General features: G+C 40.7%; 1 protein-coding gene across 3 annotated transcripts in view; it reads left to right on the top strand.

The window, feature by feature from the left end:
• vav3b (vav 3 guanine nucleotide exchange factor b) overlaps nt 1-22,509 on the top strand; it is a 73,340-nt gene that overhangs the window by 34,105 nt on the left and 16,726 nt on the right. For all 3 annotated transcript variants that reach the window (XM_059502123.1, XM_059502122.1, XM_059502121.1), the window contains exons 18-25: nt 1,484-1,506; nt 1,867-1,900; nt 6,513-6,643; nt 9,506-9,571; nt 10,058-10,092; nt 10,225-10,341; nt 20,202-20,289; nt 20,825-20,933. In XM_059502123.1, the coding sequence (XP_059358106.1) occupies nt 1,484-1,506; nt 1,867-1,900; nt 6,513-6,643; nt 9,506-9,571; nt 10,058-10,092; nt 10,225-10,341; nt 20,202-20,289; nt 20,825-20,933 (603 nt within the window). The remainder of the gene's footprint in view (nt 1-1,483; nt 1,507-1,866; nt 1,901-6,512; nt 6,644-9,505; nt 9,572-10,057; nt 10,093-10,224; nt 10,342-20,201; nt 20,290-20,824; nt 20,934-22,509) is intronic.

Here is a 22,509-nt window from a genome sequence, read left to right as displayed (position 1 = left end):
AGTAAGGTATTTGGGGTTGGGGCTAAAGGCAAAGTAATTAACATGATAATTAAAAGATAGCTGACTTTTTCATTTGTTGACATGATATGGTTCGATTCAGATGGTAGATATCATATATTAGGTTGGGTGTCCATATTAGAGATAATCACCATATTTAGAATGAAACCATAATATTTAAAAACATGATATTAAAGGGTTGGTTCACCCAAAAATAAAAATTAGACCACAAATTACTCAGCCTCAAGGCATCCTAGGTGTATATGACTTTCTTCTTTCAGATGAATCCAGTAAGAGTTATAATAAAAATTGTCTTTGATCTTTCAAGCTGTTTAATGCCACTCAGCGGGTGTTGCATGCATCAGTCCAAAAGAAGTTAAATTAAAAGTTCCCATCCATAAAAGAAGTGTCTCACACGGCTCTGGTGGGTGAAAAAAGGCCTCCTGTAGCGAATCAATGCTTGTACAAACAGTTGTAAATGGAAGCAGCTCTGGGCGCATGACGTATGAGGTCAACATTGTGCATGCGCCAGTGAGTCTCGTTAACAGGATCAAAGAAATTTACATTGAAGTGATTATTGCAAGCTACATTAAAGTGATTACTACGTTTTGAATATGGATATTTTTCTTACAAAAATGCATCCATTCGCTACAGGAGGACTGCAACACTCACTGAGTGGCATTAAACAGCTTGAAAGATCAAAGACAATTTTAATATCTCTCTGACTGTATTCATATGAAAGAATTTGTATGAATAATTTTGGGGTGAACTAACCCTTTAATCATATCATATAATAAAATATAATTTGTTGTTACTATTGTAAATATATATTATGGGATCTTTACTTATTAAAATGATTTTGTTTCTGTATTTTAAAATATATATATATTTTTTCTATTAACATATTTCAATTACAGTATATTTATTGAACAAGAGTTAATTATTTTAGCTATTTTTCAAAATAAGCAGAAAATAGTACAAATTAGACATTATTTGAAAAACAAAAACAAAACAAACAAATAAAAACATTATTTTAGCTGAGGTATTTGTATCAATACTGTGTGCTTTTACCCCGTGTGTGGGTACATTCATACATTTATAAGATTTTTTTAAACAAAATAAACAACTTGAATTGTTTATTTTCACACAAAATCTGTTGCTCCATTAATGTTCAATACAAACATATACATTTTCAGCATTTATACATTTTAGGCACAGTGAATATAAAATTTTTTCTAAAGGTGTGCCTTTAGCCCTGTTGCACCCAACACACACAAACACCCAAATCAGTGTGAATGTCTCCTTAGTATGGCTCTTTAGATATAAAGCAAAAAATTCTACTATATTTACTTGCTGAAGAGGTCATTAATAGTCTAAACTTTAGTTCTAGATCTGTTTAAACTTAATCCACTGATTTGTAATTTGAACTTGTACAGCCTTTTTGATCCTTTACAATTTTTCTTTTCCTCTTTCATCATGTTTTCAGGTGCTGCTGTTCAAAAACCACAGGTGAAACCACAGACAAATTCATCTAAATCTAAATAGTTTGTCCATATAATACACTTCAAAGATGGTATTTCCAGACTGCAATATAAAATGATCATCCTTTATGGATATTTGGAAGAAAGAGGAAAATGATTGCATATTGCTGCCTGAAGTATGTTTTATTTTCATTTAAATGTATGATCATTCTACTGACAGAATGCAGTCTTAAACAGAATCGATGTTAGATTGTTTCTTTGTGCCAGTGTGTAAATTCATCCTGACAATATTTTTACCAGTGTTGCAAAAAGCAGAAAATTATAGCAGTGTGTGTTCATATTGAAGAGAATCTGTTAATGATTTTCTCTCCCTTCTCTTATTTCACAGAGAAAGACAACACCTAGGAAACAAGAAGACCAAGGCAAGTGTCTTTTTCTTCAGCATGCTTCTGTATATAGACTATGATGTTGTCAAGATTGGTCTAAAACTCTCTTATGTATTATTTGTTTAATGTGATACACACAGTCTTTTGTTCCACATCATCAGCCTTATTGTTGTTCATATGAGGAGGTTAAATCAGGTGCTAATTGCTGGGAGCTCAGTGAGTTAATTCTTTGAATTCAGATCCATGTGGCCTTCCCAATACACTGTATCATCAGAATGATGATGAGGATGATGGTTATCTCCATTATAATGCAATAATACTTGGGTAGTTGAAATACTTCTGGGAATGTTTGTAGAGTGTGTAACTCACTCCATCCAAAACTATAAACAGCAATTATGATGCACTCACTTCTATGATCTCACATTAATTCATCATTTGTAGTTTTTCAAATTCATTTGTCACACCGCAGGACTGTTTAAAAGAAACAAGCAAAGGCTAAATAGTTATAAAAATGGCAAGAAACTTAACAGAAAGTGCATTCATCTAAACTGTATAGTGTTGGGAAAAAAAGCCCAAGGATTGATTGTTTGCCAACTACACATTATTGGCAGTGTACAGCAGCTCCTTTCTGCACCTGTTTAAATAATTTATTTTATAACAAATAGTTTTCAGTCCATAGAGCAACAGTTTAGCATGGTGTGTGAGATCTTTTTACTGTCTAGTCAAGGCAATAATTACATACAGGTGCATCTCAATAAATAAGAATGTCATGGAAATTTTCATTTATTTCAGTAATTCAACTCAAATTGTGAAACTTGTGTATTAGTGCACAATTCAGTGCACACAGACTGAAGTAGTTTAAGTCTTTGGTACTTTTAGTTGTGATGATTTTGGCTCAACAAAAACACACCAATTCACTCTCTCAACAAATTAGAATACTTCATAAGACCAATTAAAAAAAAAAAAATGTTAGTGAATTGTAATTTCTATGAATTCTAATTGATTGAGATGCATCTGTATTTTATCTAAAAAATAGAAGATTTTTAAATTATATATTGTTTATAAAATACGAGTGATAACCGATTGTAATATTTAATTTAATAAAAAGAAAATTGTCATTGTTTTGTGTGAGCTATGAAATCAACATACAGCCTATACATTTTGTTGAAATTATTTACCGTATTTTCCGGACTATAAGAGGACTTTTACACTGGGCTCGTTTGCTGTGGTCCGAGCCCGAGCGCGATTGTTCCCGGCGCCGCCCGCAGCGTTGGTCTGCTTTCACACTCAATAGTTGTATCGAACCCAGGTGCGTTTGCAGTCACCTTACATCATCGCAAACGCAGATGGAAAATGCATTGAGAACACAACGCGAATGACCATAGTTGTATTTTTTTTTTGTTACTTTGGTGCTTTTATGCGCAGCATAATAAATAATTTTAATTATATAATTTTAATTAATTTAATTTTGACTTTTAGGAGTGTGTGGAATCAACCTCGACTCTCTCGTGTGTTGAGGGAACAATGATATCGACACTGTTACACATGCGCAGGATACTTTACTTCCTGAACAAGTGCGCACCCGAGTCTGTGTTGTTTGCACATTCACGCGAATTGTGCCACAGCTCGGGAGCAACCAAACTCAGACTACTCTCGGATTCGGTACCCCAGTGCGCACCAGGGTCCGACGACAGCATTCATATTACCGTGCCCTATTCCGCACTAAACTGCCAGTGTGAAAGCCCCCTAATTCGCATTTCTTTTCATAGTTTGGCTGGTCCTGCGACTTATAGTCAGGTGCGCTTTATTTATCAAAATTAATTTGACATGAACCAAGAGAAATGAACCAAGAGAAAACAGGCCGCGAGAGGGCGGTTTATACTGCTCAGTTCTCCTGTAGTCTACACTGAAAACATAGAGCGCCCTCTCGCGGCTGTAGATGGTAATGTTTTCTCTTGGTTCTTGGTTCTAAATAAATGCGATTTATAGTCCAGTGCGACTTGTATATGTTTTTTTTCCTCTTCATGATGTATTTTTGGACTGATGCGACTTATACTTAGGTGCGACTTATAATCCGCAAAATATGGGTACCAAAAAAAAAACAAAAAAAAAACATTTTCTATTGAATTGCATTACGGGATATTTTGTTTATCACCAGCCATAATGATTCTCAGAACCATGTCATGATCATATGCACAATAAAAACCAAAATGAGCAATCAGCTCGAAAAACATCATGTTTCTGGTAAGAAAACGATTGAAGTAGTTTGAAAGTAAAGTTAGATGGCAACTGTGTAGCGACCTTGTTATGCGTTCTGTCATTCTCAGAAGAATTACTTGTAAACAGTCAGGAGAGTGTCCCATTTTCCTCCAAAAACACTACCACATCATTTTATTTTCAGAATGGTGAAACTTCGTGCTCAGCTTAAACAAGTGCTGATTTTCAAAATTGCTGCTGTTTGGTTTTGCTCTTCTGGTACTAAAAACAATCCTGAGTGCTGAAGAGACTTTCACATGCCGTTGAGGTTGGCAGGGGTATCGTTATGTTGATGGGAAGTAGAAGTGGTCAAAACAGTATATTATAGAAACGGAACAAAATTACCTCGCTTATTTTATTACTGTATAATTTGAATGATAAATGTCTGATTTAACAGAGAGTTTTGACCAGTGTGATAGTTTTAAATAAGCTTGTGTGGAGTGTGCTGACAACTGAAGTGATAGAAGCTCAGAGTTGAAGTCATTTTATTATCTTCATTACTTACACAGTTCTCTGTAGTGTTTTGAAGAAGAAAAAAACCCCCAGCTCTGGCACATTGGTGTTAATTGGACCATTCGCTTCTACGACGTTGTACTTCTCAGTAACTGCAGTGGATTAAGTGCTTGTATTGAGAAAGTCTGATTTGTTAATATATTCTTTCTTCCGGATGTCTAATGTTCACAACAGTTTCAGCAGGTTGAACATCTCCTTGATTCAGGTAGTTGATAAACTGAGGAAGTTAAGTTATAAGTTATCTAAAAACACAACTCTTCTTCCTCTTCAATATCTTCTTCCTCTTGTGGATAGGTGGTTTCAGGATTACTATCTGGAACACTTTTCTCTTCCATAGATCTGCTTTGAGAAAACTGTAATTGTATGTTATGATTTAAGAATTTCGTCACAAATTTGACACTCCTGCTGAACACCACATAAAACACCTAGGATGTCAAATATGTGTGATCCTTTATGTTAGCTGAAGGCAAGGGCTGCTGAGTCAATTGAGTGGTCTGTAGTGGCAGGAAAATTCCTCCTCTGTGCTGTATCATATTATTGCTCCTGATTCAGAAGACCTCAGCCGGAATAGCCTAGCTTAAATATAAAATGATCATTTTAAATTCTAATAATAATGTACAATATTGCAGTTTTTACTGTTTCAAATAAATGCAGCCTTGGAAAGCATAAGAGACTTCAGCTACACATACATACACATACATGCATACACATGCCACTAAAATGTAAATCACTACCAGATACATGCCTTGGCTGTTACAAAATCAATTACTGGTTGTAAAATTCACTGTAACTGTAATATTTAAATTAACTATAATAATTATGTCAAAAGGCTTAATGATCACATAGTATTTAGCTTTTATACTGTAGAGTTTATAAAAGCAAAGGCAAGAAGCTTAGTTTAGTAACAGAGGATGCAGTTTAGTCTAGAGGAACAGATCTCCATTAACCTCTCCAATAGATGTAAAACAACAGTTTTTACTGTCTACTTTAAGACCCAAGCACCTGACAGTATTAAAAACAGCAAGTTTATAGACTGAATAGTAAGGAGCTGTTTAATGCTAGGAGAAACCCCCAGCCTCAGTCCAGAGACTTCAGGGGAAGTTTATGTTGTTCCCCAGCCTTATTAACTGCCATACACAGAGGCTCTAGTGTAAGAAACCGCCTCAGATGATCTCCTTCTCGCTCATTGGTTAGTGTCACTGCCTCTGATTTAGTGGATAGGGTTGCGGAAACAACAATTGCTGCTGTGCATCACTTTATTTGTCCTTTGTGAAAGAGAAAATGGACACTCGCTTTGTTTGGAAGGGCCACCCACTGAGCTCCAGCTCAATGTTGGTGTGGAGCAAAAACAACGATGGTTTAGTTCATTTTATAAACTGTCTCTAAAAGGCCACTAAGAATAGTTGTTAAATGTATCATAAGCTTAAGCTTTCTGACTTATATATATATATATATAATTTTCTTCTCCTTTATTTGTACTTTATTTTGCCTAATTGCTCTCTGTTCTATCAGTTTCATAAGACACATCACCTGTAAACTTTTACATAGTTTTTTTTATTGCACTGTATTCAATGTAAACTTGTTCTTAAGCCATTTGACACTTGTAATCTGATGCATTCAATTAGACAATGAGTTGGACTTGATTGTTTCCATTGTTTATTATTTGCTGTGAAGATTGAAGACTGAAAATTGGCTTTTAAACACCAAAATGGAGTCAAGTGGTTGAGAAATGAGAGGGCTGGTGATGTCAGCTAAAATTTTAAGAAAAATCTTTTTTTTTTTTAAATTATGTACAGAAATGCAACATGCAAAATAAGACCAGGAAGATGTTTTAGGAATAGTGCCAATATTGCTTTTATGTCACATTTTATTTTTACAGGTTTGCCAAAAATGATGGTAATCAGAGACTATTTTGGGGTTCCCAGTCCTTCGGGTGGACCGCCGCTGAATGCTCAGATTGGTGATGTCATAGAGGTCATCTGTGCCGATCCTCACAGCTCCTGGTGGGAGGTCAGATAAAGTATTGAGTATTTAAACACCAAATAGTGGAATTGTGTTCTGTGGTGTCATGGGACCCTAAAGCTTGATCACAACATATATCAAAGCAAACAGGGCACATATAACCTTTTCTACAAATATGTCTTATGACATTGCAACCAAATGATAAATGCAGTAGCCAGTATTTCCATAGCCAATGGACTTTCGACCCATTTACGGTTAATTATGAATTTTGATTTAATAAATTTTTTTATATTTAACTTTTTTATTTTGAAAACGAATACAGTTATTCTGCAAGGATTCATTAAATTGATAAAAAAAAATGTATATGCAGTGGTGGCCAAAGTTAATAGAACATTAGAATTTTCTCCATCTAAAAAATGGTTTTAAGTTAGTTATTTCTATATTTTGCTGTATTGTGTCAGTAGGAAATATCTTGTAATGTCTTGTAATGTATTGTTTACATTTCCAAACATTAATTTTGCCATTAATTGTAATAATCCAGTGAGATTTTTGTTTGCACAAGGAGTCTGACAGCAGCCAGTTCTCCACACAGAGACCTGATCTCACCATCATCCGAACTGTCTGGAATTACATGGAGAAACAGAACGAGCTGAGAAAGACTAAATACAGAAGAACTGTGGAAACTTCTTCAAGATGCTTCAAGAGACAAACCTGCAAACCAATGTGCAAATGCATTCTAGGGCAAAAGATGCTTTAAACGGAAAAGCAAATGTTGATTTAATTTAGTTAATTGAAGATAACTGATAATTTTTTTTTTATTTATTACATTATTTTTGACAGCATCCTCATTTAACAGTACTGTAGCTTTGCAGGTAGTTTGAAGCATCTTGGAGAGATTGCCACAGTTCTTCAGGATTTAGTCTCTCAGTTTGTTCTGTTTCTTCATGTTATTCCAGACAGACTGGATGATGATGAGAGCAGATGTGGAGCACTGGCTGCTGTCAGACAAAAATCTCACTGGATTGTTACAATTAATAGCAAAATTAAGTTTGGAAATGTAAACTGATATTTCCTACTGACATACTACAGCAAAATATAGAAATAACTGGCTTAAAACCATTTTTAGATGGTGACAATACAGTGTTGTAATAATTTTGGCCACCACTGTATTTATGGGTTGTAGTTGTCTTCTTAATTTGTTCAGTTAATTAATATTACTCAGTACTCACAGTGCTATAATGTTTTTAAAATTGTAATTTAAAATTTTTTTTTTTAGCAGATTTGCTACTGTAAATACAAACACATCTGTATATAGTACTTTAGTACAATATACGAAAATGTAAACTATAAATAATATCCGAAAAAGGTAAATTTTTTTCACATTGCTTTTTAATATGAACTGATACCTAAAAGAGCCATCAGATGTAGTAAGTACAGAGTCTTTACAGAATCAGTACAGAGTCTTTGTTCAGGCATGTTTCGGCATTGCTGTTTTGTCTCTAGCTTATTGTCACAGACTGTTCCTGTGTTATTTATTTCTGGCTCGTGCCAGGCTGCTGTGGTTCTTTTTCTCTATGGTTTATGGTGGCACTAAAACCTCATCTTCCTCCTGGTGTTGCTCCAATCTGGCCGACGTGTCTCAAACAGCTCGGCAGGGAATAGACACTTAGCGAGATTTCCCATGCTTTATGCTGGGCCATTTCTGCCTGATTGCACACACCGAGGCAGAAAAAATCTTACAGCTCAAAAATAGATGCCAAGAGATTCACCGAGCCAACAGACTGAGACAGGCAGCGGCTAGACGTGCGTGTCAGCCGTGGTTCTCCGTGCACCAGGCAGGTCAAAGAGGGGAGCGAGAAGCGCTGCTGTTGAATGATAATGCACATCACTGGTTTATTTTATCTTGTGTGAAACGACACTTAACTCTTAATAAGGCTACTAAATCTTCAGGATCCCATGACACCAAAGAATGGAATTACAGCGCACTAAGCATCCATCTCCCATGTTACTGGAAGACAATTATCTCTGTCCCATTGCCAGAGCAGTGCAATCGATCACTGTAATTTAATTTGATCCTTTAGGCTGCCAACTGTTTACTCTAATAGGGTAATAAGTTTAATCTTTATCATACGCTTATCTGTGGCGTAACAAATATAAAGGGCTTTCAAAAGCTACGGCGAAACATTATTAAACCAAATAAATCATGAATAGAGTTCCAGTTTGGGGCTCCAATCTAATTTGGGGTAGAGGTGCATTTTTCTGAAATTCATTTCATACTTGTTAAAGATGGTTTTAAAGGGAGCCAGGAAAGAAAAATATATATTTAGCAGTATAGTTGTTTGAGAAGAGGCTCATTACACCCTCAGTCAAACCTTCAGCCAAACTCACAATCAATCATAGGCTGCAAAATTTTGGCATCTGGTTCCACCGCATTCACAGCACATTATAACCTCCCAGCTGTTGTTTCATACCAAGTCGGGGGGAATTGTCAGTTTTTATCCAAAAATATACAGATAATTGTGGCTGAAGCCATGCTAGAAATGAGACTATTTTAAAACTGGCATTGGGCCTGCGATTGCTCAATACAATCTATTGCACGAGGTCTAATGTAATTCATAAATCCAAATATACTTAGAGCAGCAATATCAAACAATGGCTTATTGCCGAATGTCGTAATTCACAAGGTTCCGCTGTGGAAGCTGTATGATTATTCAGCATTAGTTGATGCTTTCATTCTGATGCGTAACGGAGTTTAACCGTGGGTAGGGGCTGAACAGTAATTAACTGTGGCTCTAAATTAGATTCACTGCTTGTTGTGAGCTAATTGTCTTAGATTTATTAAAGCAAAGGGGAGGGGGAGCATCGCCTCAAGGCAAATATAATGCAATTAACAACCACACGTCTTGGCAGGGCAAAATCCTGACAACGCAAGAGACCGGCTTCTTTCCAAGTGATGCAGTCAAACCCTGCCCATGTGTATGTATATTTGTATGACTTGCATAATCATTTTAATGCTGTTGATTTCTATTTGTGTGAACTATGTACAGTACATCAGCGGCAAAATGTTTTGAATAATTATGATTATTAAATGTGTTTGAAAGAAGTCTCTTATGCTCACCAAGGCTGCATTTATTTGTTCAAAAATACAGTAAAACGTTTTAATTTTTTTAAATAAGTATTAGTACAATTTAAAATAACTGTTTCTATTTGAACATATTTGACAATGTAAAATATTCCTATGTTGGTAAAGCTGATTTTTCAGCAGCCATTATTCCAGTCTATAGTGACATAAGGTTCTTCAGAAATCATTCTAATATGCTGATTTGGTTCTCAATTAATTTTTAATAATGGTTTGTATTATTAATGTTGAAAATGTTTATATATATATAATGAAAAACTTAAATGGGTATAACTTGTAGTGTATTTAATTATGACAGTGTTTATAATGTTTCTTATCCTCAGGTACCGAGGACAGTCGACTATTCAGCTCAACCCTGGTATGTCTCAACAGTAAATGTTTAATAACATTTATTCCAATGTCCACATGAAACAAAATAACCTGCATGACTGCATATGCTGGGTGTTGAAGTTTTGGTTTTAACCACGTGCATGTTGGCTTGTATGATCAGGTTTGCCGGGCCCATGGAGAGGCACCACGCAGAGTCTGAGCTCATGGAGAGAGAGAACAGCACCTTCCTGGTGCGAAACAGGAGCCGGGAGAGCAGAGAGTACGCTATCAGCATCAAGTACGTGTAGATATTATTCCACTTCATATTTGAGCCAGCGTGTTTTTATTGCGCATAAAATTGGCATGACAGATAGTTGTGAGGTCCTTGCACAAACGTCTTTTTGCATGCAAAGCTTAGATTTCTTCATGCATTTCCCTCCCTGCAACCCAATGCATTATGCATCATAGAATTTGTATACAGCCACTAATGTGTAGCATAGATTTGGTCAGTGAGTGATCACGCACATACTCACTGTTGGCTTTATTACCTCAGAACATTAAATAGTTGCGTGTCTCATGCTTAAACCAATCACAAGGTCTTTATCAAAATATTTTATCATCTGAATGTGTTTACCTGCGGTCAGGGACAGACAAAACTATTTCACATCCTTACAACCCGAATTCCGGAAAAGTTGGGACGTTTTTTAAATTTTAATAAAATGAAAACTAAAGGAATTTCAAATCACATGAGCCAATATTTTATTCACAATAGAACATAGATAACGTAGCAAATGTTTAAACTGAGAAATTTTACACTTTTATCCACTTAATTAGCTCATTTAAAATTTAATGCCTGCTACAGGTCTCAAAAAAGTTGGCACGGGGGCAACAAATGGCTAAAAAAGCAAGCAGTTTTGAAAAGATTCAGCTGGGAGAACATCTAGTGATTAATTAAGTTAATTGATATCAGGTCTGTAACATGATTAGCTATAAAAGTTTTGTCTTAGAGAAGCAGAGTCTCTCAGAAGTAAAGATGGACAGAGGCTCTCCAATATGTGAAATAGTGCGTAAAAAAATTGTGGAAAACTTTAAAAACAATGTTCCTCAACGTCAAATTGCAAAGGCTTTGCAAATCTCATCATCTACAGTGCATAACATCATCAAAAGATTCAGAGAAACTGGAGAAATCTCTGTGCTTAAGGGACAAGGCCGGAGACCTTTATTGGATGCCCGTGGTCTTCGGGCTCTCAGACGACACTGCATCACTCATCGGCATGATTGTGTCAATGACATTACTAAATTGGCCCAGGAATACTTTCAGAAACCACTGTCGGTAAACACAATCCGCCGTGCCATCAGCAGATGCCAACTAAAGCTCTATCATGCAAAAAGGAAGCCATATGTGAACATGGTCCAGAAGCGCCGTCGTGTCCTGTGGGCCAAGGCTCATTTAAAATGGACTATTTCAAAGTGGAATAGTGTTTTATGGTCAGACGAGTCCAAATTTGACATTCTTGTTGGAAATCACGGACGCCGTTTCCTCCGGGCTAAAGAGGAGGGAGACCTTCCAGCATGTTATCAGCGTTCAGTTCAAAAGCCAGCATCTCTGATGGTATGGGGGTGCATAAGTGCATACGGTATGGGCAGCTTGCATGTTTTGGAAGGCTCTGTGAATGCTGAAAGGTATATAAAGGTTTTAGAGCAACATATGCTTCCCTCCAAACAACGTCTATTTCAGGGAAGGCCTTGTTTATTTCAGCAGGACAATGCAAAACCACATACTGCAGCTATAACAACAGCATGGCTTCGTCGTAGAAGAGTCCGGGTGCTAACCTGGCCTGCCTGCAGTCCAGATCTTTCACCTATAGAGAACATTTGGCGCATCATTAAACGAAAAATACGTCAAAGACGACCACGAACTCTTCAGCAGCTGGAAATCTATATAAGGCAAGAATGGGACCAAATTCCAACAGCAAAACTCCAGCAACTCATAGCCTCAATGCCCAGACGTCTTCAAACTGTTTTGAAAAGAAAAGGAGATGCTACACCATGGTAAACATGCCCCGTCCCAACTATTTTGAGACCTGTAGCAGAAATCAAAATTGAAATGAGCTCATTTTGTGCATAAAATTGTAAACTTTCTCAGTTTAAACATTTGCTATGTTATCTATGTTCTATTGTGAATAAAATATTGGCTCATGTGATTTGAAAGTCTTTTAGTTTTCATTTTATTAAAATTTAAAAAACGTCCCAACTTTTCCGGAATTCGGGTTGTAGGTTATAGTTAACTCTCCACAACAAGCTCACATTTAAAGTTTAAAGGGGATTGTGGATTTTGGTTAAAGGTTATGGAAAAACCTACGACTGAACATTAGATCTTCTCATTCTCATGACATCATTAGATTAAGTATTTATAGGAATAGTTGGAAATTCATTCACTTACTTCACTTTTTAGGTGACCTGTCCCTTTAACGCTCACTTATTGCTCATCTTAGGATCTTAAAATGGTTTTAATTGCCCATTTAGTATGCACTTAAATGTGCACTTTAATGTGCTCCATAAATAAATGTATTTGTTAAAACTACTTTGTTGAAGATGACATTATAGACTAAGTTTACATGGACATCATAATCGAATTGTTTGACCACAAAACCATAAAGGGTCAATCTCTCGAAATTTAGATTTTTACATCATCTGGAATATTTGGCCGAGATACAGCTATTTGAATATCTGAAATATGAGGGTGCAAAAAAAAAAAAAATTTAGAAAATCATCTTTAAAGTTTTCTAAATTAAGTCCTTAGCAATGCATATTACTAATAAAAACTTAAGCTATGATATATTTATGGTAGGAAATTCCCAAAATATCTTCATGGAGCATGATATTTACTTAATATCCTAATGATTTTTGACATAAAAGAAAAATGGATAATTTTGACCCATACAATGTTTTTTTTTGGCTATTGCTAAAAATATACCCCAGCAACTTAAGACTGGTTTTGTCTTCCAGTTTCACAATTATTTACCTTATCCTGAATAAGACAATATTATGATTAAGATTATATGAGTTGCTTTTAGAATACTCCTTTCATGTTCTACTACACATGTTCTGACTACACCTCCCAGCCCCGAGCTCTCGCGGCTGGATGATTGGTTTCTCGGTGCGGAGCGTGGCTCACAACCTCGTTCTGCCCTGGTTCCTTTCTTCCCGGAGGTGCATGAAGAGGTGACGAAGTCGTGGACGGCTCCTTTCACGGCCAGAAACCGCTCGTCTCCCTCTTCCATCCTCACCACCCTCGATGGCGGGGCAGCCAGAGGGTACGTGGACATTCTCCAGGTGGAGAGAGCGGTTGCTGTGCACCTGTGCCCACAAAACACCGCCACTTGGAGGAATCGTCCGCATCTCCCGTCCAAGGCCTGTAAGCTGTCGGCCGCTCTGGCTGCCAAGGCTTACAGTGCTGCGGGCCAAGCTGCCTCTGCCCTGCATGCCATGGCTATCCTGCAGGTACATCAAAGGCACTGAAATCAATGCACGAGGGTGGTACCGACCCGAGGTTGATGCAGGAACTGCGCACGGAGACTGACTTCGCCTTACGGGCGACTAAGGTCACGGCGCTGTCCCTCGGGAAGGCGATGTCCACGCTGGTGGTCCAGGAGCGCCATCTCTGGCTGACCCTGGCCGAGATGAGAGACGTCGACAAAGCCCACTTTCTCGATGCTCCCGTCTCCCAGGCAGGCTTGTTCGGCGACACGGTCGAGGACTTTGCCCAGCAGTTCTCGGTGGTGCAAAAGCAGACTGAGGCCATCCAGCACATCTTGCCCCGACGTGATCCTCCGGTGGCCACCATTCTGTCGCGGGCAGCGCCTCAGCCTGCTCGTCGCCGTGGACGCCCCCCTGCGTCCTCCACACCAGCTCCGCCCCGTGCTGAGAGTTCTTCGAGGCCGGTGCGTCGAGCCCCGCGTAGGAGAGCGGCGCCCCCCGTGTCACTCCCGGCTACGAAGTCCTCTAAAAAGATGACTAAGCGGCCCTGACACGGGCAACTCGGAGATGTGGGAGACTGCTCTTCAGGAGCTGGCGGAGACAGCGCCACTCCTTCCCCCGGAGGAGGGCCGGGTGGAGAATCCTCAGTTTTTGTTTCTTTCTGTTCCGCCGCTGGTCCAATGGCCGGCGGCACCCATTTTGTCAATAAAAGAGCAATTTCCCTTTCCTCCGAGTTGCAAGGCTCGTGGGTTGACGATGAGCAACGCACTGCCTCCTCATTCTCACCTACGATGCCCCCTTCGCCAACGGTCAAGAGGTCGCGGTTCGGAGACACAACGCCTCTCCACGCGTCTCTGGCCAGTTCCTCCGGGAACACGAGGAGTGTGGCTGTGATGACTTGGAACGCGATGCCTTCTGGGCCATCCGACACAACTCCCCGTCGCTGCACCACTGCAGGTATGTTGACTGTCCCTTTGGTGCCACTTGTACGGAGTTTGGGAGCGTGGCTTGCGCTGCCCAACCCGTCACGCTGGCTCATTCGGACGGTCCGACTCGGTTACGCGATTCAGTTCGCCCGGCGACCTCCCAAGTTCAATGGCATCCTCGAGACTTCGGTGGCAGTCCGGGACGCCTCTGTCTTGCGCGAAGAGATTGCTGTCCTGCTGGCGAAGGATGCAATCGAACCAGTCCCTCCAGCCGAGATGAGGACGGGGTTTTACAGCCCTTACTTCATCGTACCCAAGAAAAGCGGTGGCCTTCGGCCTATCCTGGATCTGCGAGTCTTGAATCGGGCCCTGCACAAGCTCCCGTTCAAGATGCTGACGCAGAAACGCATTCTCAAATGCGTTCAGCCCCAGGACTGGTTTGCAGCGATCGACCTGAAAGACGCGTACTTTCATGTCTCGATCCTCCCTCGCCACAGACCGTTTCTGCGGTTTGCATTCGAGGGTCAGGCATGGCAGTACAAGGTCCTCCCCTTCGGGCTCTCCCTGTCCCCCCGAGTCTTCACGCAGCTCGCGGAGGGCGCCCTTGCCCCACTCTGGGAAGTTGGCGTCAGGATCCTCAACTATCTCGATGACTGGCTCATTATGGCCCCGTCCCGAGAGCAGTTGTGCGATCACAGGGACTTGGCCCTGGTCGGACCTTGCCTTTCTACGGGCCGACGTGCCCCTAGAACAAGTGTCCCGGCATGTTGTTGTCACAATAGATGCCTCCAACACGGGCTGGGGCGCGACATGCAACCGGCAGGCAGCTTCAGGGTCCTGGACAGGACCTCGACTGCTTTGGCATATCAACTGTCTGGAGTTTCTGGCAGTGCATCTAGCCTAGACAGGCACGTGTTGGTCCGCACGGACAACACTGCGGCTGTTTCGTGAATCAACCGACAGGGCGGTCTACGATCACGTCGCATGTCTCAACTCCATCCCCAGATGGTCCAGCTGATCTGGAGTCAATTTGGGGAAGCCCAGGTAGACCTGTTTGCTTCCTACGAGTCCTCCCACTGCCAGCTGTACTATTCCCTGTCCCAGGCCCCCCTGGGCATGGATGCACTGGCACACAGCAGGCCTCGGGCTCTACGCAAGTATGCGTTTCCCCCAGTGAGCCTGCTCGCACAGATGCTGTGCAAGGTCAGGGAGGACGAGGAACAGGTCCTGTTGGTTGCTCCTTACTGGCCCACCCGGACCTGGTTTTCGGAACTCATGCTCCTCCTGACAGCCCCTCCCTGGCGCATCCCCCTGAGGAGGGACTTCCTCTCTCAGGGGTTTTGGCACCATTTGGCACCCGCGTCCAGATCATTGGTGTTCTTCTCACCGAGAAGACCCCCGGAGATGCCCGGTCAGAGTCATGCTTTCTTTCCTGCAAGAAAGGTTGGAGCGTGGGCTGTCACCCTCCACCCTGAAAGTGTATGTGGCTGCCATTGCAGCCCATCACGATGCAGTAGACGGCCGGTCCCTGGGGAGGCATGACCTGATCGTTAGGTTCCTGGGGGTTGCCAGAAGGTTACATCCTCCTAGGACACCCCTGGTTCCCTCCTGGGACCTCTCTATTGTCCTGGCGGGACTTCAGAGGGGTCCCTTTGAGCCGCTTGATTCAGTCGAGCTTAAGTTCTTGTCTCTCAAGACAGCGCTCCTGATCGCGCTCACTTCCATCAAGAGGGTCGGGGACCTCCAAGCATTTTCGGTAAGTGAAGAGTGCCTTGTGTTTTGGCCGGCCTACTCTCACGTTGTCCTGAGACCCCGGCCGGGATACGTGCCCAAGGTTCCCACCACTCCCTTCCGAGACCAGGTGGTGAACCTGCAAGCGCTGCCCCTGGAGGAGGCAGATCCAGCCTTGCCGTTGCTGTGTCCCTTAAGAGCGCTTTGCATATACGTGGACCGCACCCAGAGCTTCAGAAGCTCTGAGCAGCTCCTGGTCTGCTTTGGAGGTCAGCAGAAGGGGAAGGCTGTCTCCATTCCCAAGGTGAGCCGTTTCCCCTGGGGGTGAGGGCCCACTCCACACGGAGTGTGGCCTCCTCCTGTGTGCTGGCGCACGGCGCCTCTCTGGCAGACATCTGTCGAGCTTCGGGCTGGGCGACATCCAACACCTTTGCGAGGTTTTACAACCTCCGTGTAGAGCCAGTTTCTTCCTGTGTGTTGGGTAACAGGTAATTGGCGGGAAGGACTGGCTGGGTGTCAAGCTTGCTGCGCCATTCCCCCTAACACGGGGATGTGAGCGCCTTTCTTCTTCCAGTAGAGTTCCCCGGTTGGCGTACCCTGGTCGAGCATCCTCCAGCAACCTCGGCAGTCAGACTTGGCGGAGCAGTCTGTCGCCAGGCCCAGTACTGGTGTTAGCATGCCCGGAGTTCCGGTCAGCCCCTGTACTGGGCTAGGTGTTCATATGGTTTGATTCCCTACGAGTACGAGTAAAAGGTTTCCCTCGTGGCAAACCCGTGTCTTCCCTTGACAGACCAGCTCTGTCAGTCTCTTCTGGCAGCTGTTCCATCCCTACTCTAAGGTAGGACCTGCCTCAGAGATCCAATCCATATGTAGTACTGCCCCCCGGGCCAGTTCATATCAGTATCTCCACATGTCACCTCCCTACGGGTAGGATGTGGTCTCCGTAGCGACCTTTTCCTAAGGCTCGCTTCCCCATCATCTTGCCAAGCTGTAAGAACAAATAGGGAAGATTTGAAGCAATCTTTCTCCAAAGGTTGAAATCCCTTCCACTAACTTTGTGTGGGTTGAACAGCAGCGTGGCCTTCTCCAGCAGCGATGTACTCTCCCTTTGGCCCCTTCGGTTCCAAGGTCAGTGAATTTGCGCTGGGGCTTTGGGAAGGTTACAACCTTGAGCGTAGCTTTTGTGGCATGCCAGGGCTTGTCGACAATTGCAACGCCACAGGGTTGTGACGGTGTTCAGGTTGTGGCGTTTTCCTTTAGGACCCCATATGTCGTTCGACATAACTCGTAGTGACCGACAGATAGGGAACGTCTCGGTTACGTACGTAACCCTCGTTCCCTGATGGAGGGAACGGAGACGTTATGTCACCATGCCACAACCTTGAACCGGTCTCTGTTGCCGGAACACGTTCTCAGCTCCTCAGCGTAAAACCTAATGAGTGGATGCACCTGTCGCCCTATTTATACCCGTTGGCACGGGGAGTGGCTCAGGTATGTTAAATCCACTAGCCAATTTTCATTGCCGTTTTCTCTTAAACTCAGAGATGATTGGCCTCCCAAGTGAGACCCCATATGTCGTTCGACATAACGTCTCCGTTCCCTCCATCAGGGAACGAGGGTTACGTACGTAACCGAGACGTTCATCTTTGTTATGATTCCATATATAGTTTCATTTTTTATTTACTGAAAGCTTTGAGTGCATTTAAAGGGTTAGTTCACCTAATAATCAAAATTATGTCATTAATAACTCACCCTCATGTCGTTCCAAACCCGTAAGACCTCCGTTTATCTTCAGAACACAGTTTAAGATATTTTAGATTTAGTCCGAGAGCTCTCAGTCCCTCCATTGAAACTGTGTGCACGGTATACTGTCCATGTCCAGAAAGGTAAGAAAAACATCATCAAAATAGTCCATGTGACATCAGAGGGTCAGTTAGAATTTTTTGAAACATCGAAAATAAATTTTGGTCCAAAAAAAGCAAAAACTACGACTTTATTCAGCATTGTCTTCTCTTCCGGTCTGTTGTGAACAGATTTCAAAACACAACAGTTTAAGTGATATCCGGTTCACGAACGAATCATTCGATGTAACCAGATCTTCTTGAACCAGTTCACCAAATCGAACTGAATCGTTTTTAACGGTTTGCGTCTCCAATAAGCATTAATCCGCAATTGACTTAAGCTGTTAACTTTGTAGCTGACACTCCCTCTTAGTCAAAACAAACCAATATCCCAGAGTAATTAATGTACTCAAACAGAACACAGACTGAACTGCTGTGAAGAGAGAACTGAAGATGAACACCGAGCCGAGCCAGATAACGAACAAAAGAATGACTCGTTCTCGAGTCAAGAACCATTTCTGTCAGACGCATCCGATTCGAGAACCGAGGAGCTGATTATACTACGCATGTGTGATTCAGCGTGAAGCAGACTGACACATAGAACGTCTGAACCGAACTGATTCTTTTGATGATTGATTCTGAACTGATTCTGTGCTAATGTTATGAGCCCAGGTAAACAGAAGGCTTGAATAAAGGGCAATCATCGCAAATGAAGTCATTAGGTCGAGCGCAAAAGAACCGGTGAACCATTTTCTTCAACCGGTTTATTGAATCGAACTGTCCGAAAGAACTACTGGTGATCCGAAAACCAATGCAACCGGTTCTAGACTCAAGAACGAGTCAATCTTTCGTTCATTATCTGGCTCGGCTCGGTGTTCATCTTCAGTTCTCTCTTCACAGCAGTTCAGTCAGTGTACTGTTTGAGTACATTAATTAAATATTGAATATTCAATATATGAATATGAATATTGGTTTGTTTTAACTTAGAGGGAGTGTCAGCCAAATGAAAAAAGTTAACAGCTTAAGTCATTTGTGGATTAATGTGTATTGGAGACGCGAACCGTTTAAAACGATTCAGTTCGATTTGGTGAGCTGGTTCAAGAAGATCCGGTTACATCGAATGATTCGTTCGCGAACCGGATATCACTTAAACTGCTGTGTTTTGAACTCTCTCACAACAGACACGGAAGAGAAGACAATGATGAATAAAGTCGTAGTTTTTGGACAAAAATTTATTTTCGATGCTTGAAAAAATTCTAACTGACCCTTTGATGTCACATGGACTACTTTCATGATGTTTTTATTACCTTTCTAGACATGGACAGTATACCGTGCACACAGTTTCAATGGAGGAACAGAAAGCTCTCGGAGTAAATCTAAAATATCTTAAACTGTGTTCCGAAGATAAACGGAGGTCTCACGGGTTTGGAATGACATGAGAGTGAGTTATTAATGACATAATTTTGATTATTGGGTGAACTAACCCTTTAATTATTTGTCATGCTTTATGTTAAAACAGATGTGTTTTGTTTGCTGTCAAACGGTTTACTACATCCGTGCGTGTATCCTGTCGCAAAATGTGGCTACATGAAGGAAATTGAATACATGAAGGCTACATGAAGGAATATTGTTGTCCATGTAAAGTACAAATTATAAAAAAAATGATATGTTTATACATTAAATTCTGAAGGAGACGTTGGATGGCACTGCGTGGTGACATAATGACATGTGCCATGAAAGGAATATTCTAAAAGCAACAACTGTAAACACCTTAATCATAATATAAGTGAGTGACAGTGACCTACAGCCAAGTATGGTGACCCATACTCAGAATTCGTGATCTGCATTTAACCCATCCAAAGTGCACACACACAGCACACACGCACCCGGAGCAGAGGGCAGCCATTTATGCTGCGGTGCCCAGGGAGCAGTTGGGGGTTCAGTTCCTTGCTCAAGGGCACCCAAGTCATGGTATTGCTGGCCCGAGACTCGAACCCACAACCCTAAGGTCAGGAGTCAAACTCTCTAACCACTAGGCCACGACTTCTGAATATTGTCTTATTCAGAATAAGGTAAATAATTATATTACTGATGTCCATGTAAACTATCAAAGTTGACATTGTTGAAGTGGAAATATTGACAATTTTGCATTAGTTACAGTAATTCTCTGCCATCTGCAGGTACAACAGTGATGTGAAACACATTAAGATCCTCACCAAGGAGGGCTGCTTCTACATTGCTGAAAGCAGGACATTCAAGACTGTGTTAGTAAGTGGGTTTGAGTTGCACAGAAGCAATGGTCTTCATCATCATTTGCTTTATCTATCATCACCGTATGAATACATATGTAGGGTGCTATAATTTAGTGTTGCTAGCTGTGCTGCAGAGACCTGAGCTTTTTTTATCGAAAAACCAGGACATGTGCTGATCTGCATATTTCTGTATTTCATTAGCATAATTAATAATGGGAGTCCAGCTATTAATCCATCAGAGTCATCAATACTACTGCAGACTTATGTTTCTTCTACATGGTTTAAGTTTTCCTAATAAAGTACACTGTGCTGACAGTATGTACTGTAAGAAGGAAACGAAACTTTAATGTACACAATAGTGCTGAATGATTATTATTTCATATATCATGGTACTCCAGGGTGTGTCAAAGAATAGTATTACTATGGTGCACATCCATAATTACAGGGGTACTTAAAGTAAATATTTTAGGTCACAGAGGTTCAGCTGGCAAGAAATTTTAGGAATCCCTGCAATAAGTGTGTAAACTTGAGACGTTTTTTTTTCTGTCCAGGAACTGGTCGAGTATTACAAACAGCACTCTTTGAAAGAGGGTTTCCGTTCTCTGGACATTTCTCTGCGGGTGCCCTATAAGGAGCTTGGTAGTGGACTCGCACCTGCTGGTGAGTATCGTATACCTTGTTTAAATTCACAATGACTATATGATGACATTAGTTCAGACTGTCAGCATAAAAACACATAAAATCTGATTTTTTTCTTTCAAATTTTATTAAAAACCCCATATTGAGATGATTTGAAGTGCATTCCAATCAAATTTTAACTGATGCATCACAGTCTGGATGATCTGGCTGCTTTAATCGGATTTCAAATTGTCTGTTGCAAACCTCTATTTTTCCTGCATTTGTTGAAAGTCCATCAAAAATTGGGTATGCTTGTGTTGTGCCATGCAGATAAGTTGGTTATGTCTAGACACACAAATCAGATTTGATCTCTTGCTATTAATAGTCAGGCTGAAAAGATCTGATTTGCCTGCAGTCTTGGGATATTTGGACTTGAAACTTAGACTCTGACTTTGACTCAGACTGCAATTATGAATGAACTTGGACTCAGAAGGGCTTAGGTGGACTCAGACTTGGATTTGTCTGAACTCTGAAAAGTGTCCAAAATGTCCATGTCATGTGTAACATAAAAGACAAGTAACAACATACAATGAAAAAACTAATATCTCCCACTCAAGCTCGATTAAAAACTAGGACTCAACCCTGACTCGACAAGGCGGACTCAGACCCAACACTAACATTAGCCTCTTCAGCACCTCAAGAAAGTTGAAAAAAGTTTAACTTTTTCATATGGTGATCAAGGTTTTTATAGTTTTGCATTTTTAAATTAGTTTTATTTTAATATAGTTTTGTTTTAGTTTAGTTTTTATTTTGTGAACATATTTCTATTTCGTTTTTAAATAGTTTAGTTTCAGTGATTAAAAAATCACTTCCAGAGCACTGACCAAAGAAAGACTTAATTTAACCTTTGTGACACAATTAAATCATGCTGAGATTGATTTGGGTAAAAGTATACAAATATAATTTGTTTACATTAGATATCTTTTATCTTATTTTACCATAATCATGATTCTGAAGCCTGTCGTGTATTGCTTTCACGCATAAATCATAACTGGGGATAATAAAATTCAGCATTCGATTTGCAGCGTTGCACATCATTGGATTGGAGTGCTCATTGTTTGCTTTTTTGTAGCCTATATAATTTATAAGTTTTAATGCTTCTATAAAGGACAAATGGCCACATATACAGTGGGGCTCGAAAGTTTGGGCACCCCTTGCAGAATCTGTGAAAATGTGAGTAATTTTCAAAAAATAAGAGAGATCATACTAAATGCATGTTATATTTTATTTAGTACTGTCCTGAGTAAGATATTGTACATAAAAGATGTTAACATTTAGTCCACAAGACAAAAAAAAAGCTGAAATTATTAAAATAACCCCACTCAAAAGTTTGGGAACCCTTGGTTCTTAATACTGTGTGCTGTTACCTGATGATCCACGACTGTCTTTCTGTTTTCTGATGGTTGTGCATGAGTCCCTTGTTTGTTCTGAACAGTTAAACTGAGCAGCGTTCTTCAGAAAAATCTTTAAGGTCGTGCAGATTCTTCAGTTTTCCAGCATCTTTGCATATTTGAACCCTTTCCAGCAGTGACTTTATGATTTTGAGATACATCTTTTC

This window comes from Carassius carassius, chromosome 20, assembly GCF_963082965.1.
Source record: "Carassius carassius chromosome 20, fCarCar2.1, whole genome shotgun sequence".
NCBI classification, from domain to species: Eukaryota; Metazoa; Chordata; class Actinopteri; order Cypriniformes; family Cyprinidae; genus Carassius; species Carassius carassius.
The sequence above is the reverse complement of the archived record's forward strand: the minus strand, read 5'-3'. Positions and strand labels throughout refer to the sequence as shown.